Raw genomic sequence first — 2,992 nt, 5'->3', positions numbered from 1 at the left:
CGCAACATTATCAGAATAGTCATATTACGTGAATAAAGTCATCATAGAACAACCGTTTATAGAAAGAAAGCATAGAGCTCCGACCAGCTCCACCAATCAGCAACCTGAGTCCACTTTATCTCAGACATACTGATAATAAGTTGAAGCTGAAGGACTGAATATTTCCTTCTAAGTCAAACCGATGCAGAAGTACTGTAACTTTGCAAGATGCTCGACGTTCCTCATTTTATGGAAGACGGTGCTTTTTTAAGAGCCGTTATAAAATACATCTTCTTTCTCAGAATGTTTTCCCTTTATTCTATTATTACTTTATTTTCACAATATTACTTTATTCTAAAATATATATATATAATAATTTCTGCCCTAATACTCCGTCGTAATATGCAGAACTCATCAAGTAGGAAAAAAAACTTCTTCAGGGAAGTTCTGGCTGCTGGATTATCAATGATTCAATAATCTCAGATGAATAGATTTTCATGGAGGGCCAACAGTAGATCCCTGTGGAACACCAGAAGGAACATTAACCCTCAGATTCAGGATGGAAGCCGTTCCTGCAGCACCATCTGACCGAAACAGAACCTGTGATGGCGAAAGCTCAACTAATCAATGGATTCATTTGTTGATTTATAATTTCAATGAATCTATGTTGTGATCAAATATTAGAATCTGCTTTAAAGAAACTAAAACTTTTCATTTTGTTTTAAATTCAACATTTCTCTATATATATTTGTTGCATCATTCCTGCTCTGAGTGACTTCCTCTATCAGCTAACAGCAGATACTCTAGTTTATGACTAGCTGAGGTTTATTTCAATAATCAATCTGATTATTTGAGTCTTAACTGCTTCCAAACTCAGGCTGGGAAGAATCAAACAGATGAAATGATGCTCTGTAATGATTCCTTTAGGTGGTACAGTAGCGTGGAGGACAAGAGAGGCCTCGCCGATTGCATCATCCGCCACTTTACTGAGGTCACACATTCAGTTACAGCCTGATCCACGATTATTTAAAGGATTAGTCGGACATTTTTCAGGGGATTAGCAGAACGAAGCGTGTCTGAGTGGCTGTTTGTCGGACTCTATCTGAGCCAAACCAAGGACAGCCTCTGCTTCGGTGTTTTGTCTACGCCGCATGTGTAGGAGGAGCTCAGATAAGTAGTGCGATGGCGCCTCAGCGTGATATTTTAATAAACTCCAGTGTAGATGGACCCCCAGGCCTCTCAGCGACAGACAGGAAGGAAACTTCCGGGTCTTTCCCCCATGTCTTCCACTGGCTGACTGATCCAACTTTACCAGAGAACCTCAGAGAGGGACGTTCCCGTCTGCAAAGGAGCATGGGTAATCTGCTGCGCATGCCAAGGAAGTACTGGGTCACTGGATCTACTGCTGACACAGAAATAATCCACCTAGATGCTAAAGACAGCAAAGAGTGGAGGAAACAATAAAAGCTGTTCAGCTAATTAACCTGACAACGCTCAGCTCAATTTACAGAGACAATTCAACCAGATCATCCAGTCAGATTGATTCAAAGTTTTCTCTGTAAGGAAAACCAGCTGATTGCATCGACTCATTGACTCTTCAGCAATCCCTCACACTAAGCATGCTTGTAGCAACAGTGGAGAGGAAAAACTCCCTTTGAACAGGAAGAAACCTCCAGCAGAACCAGGCTCAGTGTGAGCGGCCATCTGCTGAGGCTGATGGTAGAGATGATTTTTCCTCCAGCGCTTCAACGTGTCCTGATTGTTGATTTCAGCTCATGTTTACTTTCTTCATGGATCGCGATGCTGGGAAACCGTCTCGTCTCTTCGTTATGTAGATGTGATCGCTATTAATCTGTCGACTTTGCTAAAAAACCTGCGCGCTGGATGCTACTCATGGCACAGACCTCCTCTTATCTTCACTATTTATCTACTTAATTCACATAAAGTTTTTATCTACTCCTTTTTTTAATTATCTCATTAATTCAGGAAAAAATATTAGATTATAACTATTTATTTTTGTAAAATTATTATTATTAGTTTATTATTAAATTAGAAAAACAAAGTTTTTATTTGTCTAACCCAGGGGGAAAAAAATCTATCTAGCTATATATATATATTTGACTATTCATGTATAAATCTTAATGATAATTTAGAAAAATAACTATTTTTTTTAATGTTATTTTTGTGAAATTATCTCTTTAGTCAGGAAAAACAAAGTATCGTAATAAAGGAATATAATAAAGGTGTTATGACAGTATTCAACCCCAGGTGGCTAAAGGAGCCAAACTTTGTTCTCATATAAAAGCAGCAGGAACTCAATGGTTTAGTTTTTTTCTCATTTAACAGCCAATAAAAACAATTAGAGTTAAAAGTTTGGTAACAATAGATAACTATTACAGTAATAGCTGGTTTATTACTAACAGATAACAGCAGCTTTCTGAGCTTTATTTCTAGAACATTACTAAAAAAATGATTCATTTATTGTTCAAAGCTGATGATGAAGCCAGTTCAAACCAGAAATTAGCAGGTAGGAACAATAATGAAAGGTTTTATTGAGGTAGTTTTGCTCCAAACAGGAGGTGATGCAACAGAAGGACCAGTGGCCCCGCAGCAGCAGAAGAAGCAGCGGCTGACCTGGCTCTCCGTCAGGTTCCTGTCCGCTCCCATCAGGTAGGCGGTGAGGAAAGGTTCCGACGGCCGCAGGCTGGAGAAGAAGCCGTAGACACACAGCAGGACGGTGGTATAAACGGCAGACATGATGGAGCAGTCCGCGGCGACCTCCACGCGCTCGTCTTTCCGGTTATCTAGCGTCCTTTCTTCTTCTTCTGTCTTATTGCGATCAGCTCATCCGCACAAAGCCCCACCTACCGGACATTGATGTGTAAACATCTACTTCAGAGCCGTTTATATATATATATATGTACATATATATATGTACATATATATATATAAATAACTGTTTGAACTGTAAATTTACAGTAATTTTTACTATATTTCAAGGCTGCAATGAAAT

General features: G+C 39.1%; 1 protein-coding gene across 1 annotated transcript in view; it reads right to left on the bottom strand.

Annotated features, from left to right (window-relative positions):
- slc19a2 (solute carrier family 19 (thiamine transporter), member 2) overlaps window positions 1–2,772 on the bottom strand; it is a 17,567-nt gene extending 14,795 nt beyond the window's left edge. The window contains exon 1 of the mRNA XM_015369156.1: window positions 2,614–2,772. Within this exon, the coding sequence (XP_015224642.1) occupies window positions 2,614–2,736 (123 nt within the window). The 5' untranslated portion in view covers window positions 2,737–2,772. The remainder of the gene's footprint in view (window positions 1–2,613) is intronic.
- Between the last annotated feature and the right edge of the window lie 220 nt (window positions 2,773–2,992).

Source organism: Cyprinodon variegatus, unplaced genomic scaffold (genome assembly GCF_000732505.1).
Source record: "Cyprinodon variegatus isolate N-32 unplaced genomic scaffold, C_variegatus-1.0 Scaffold2557, whole genome shotgun sequence".
Taxonomy (NCBI): domain Eukaryota; kingdom Metazoa; phylum Chordata; class Actinopteri; order Cyprinodontiformes; family Cyprinodontidae; genus Cyprinodon; species Cyprinodon variegatus.
Note: the sequence above shows the minus strand (reverse complement) of the source record. Positions and strands in the feature narration are given on the sequence as shown.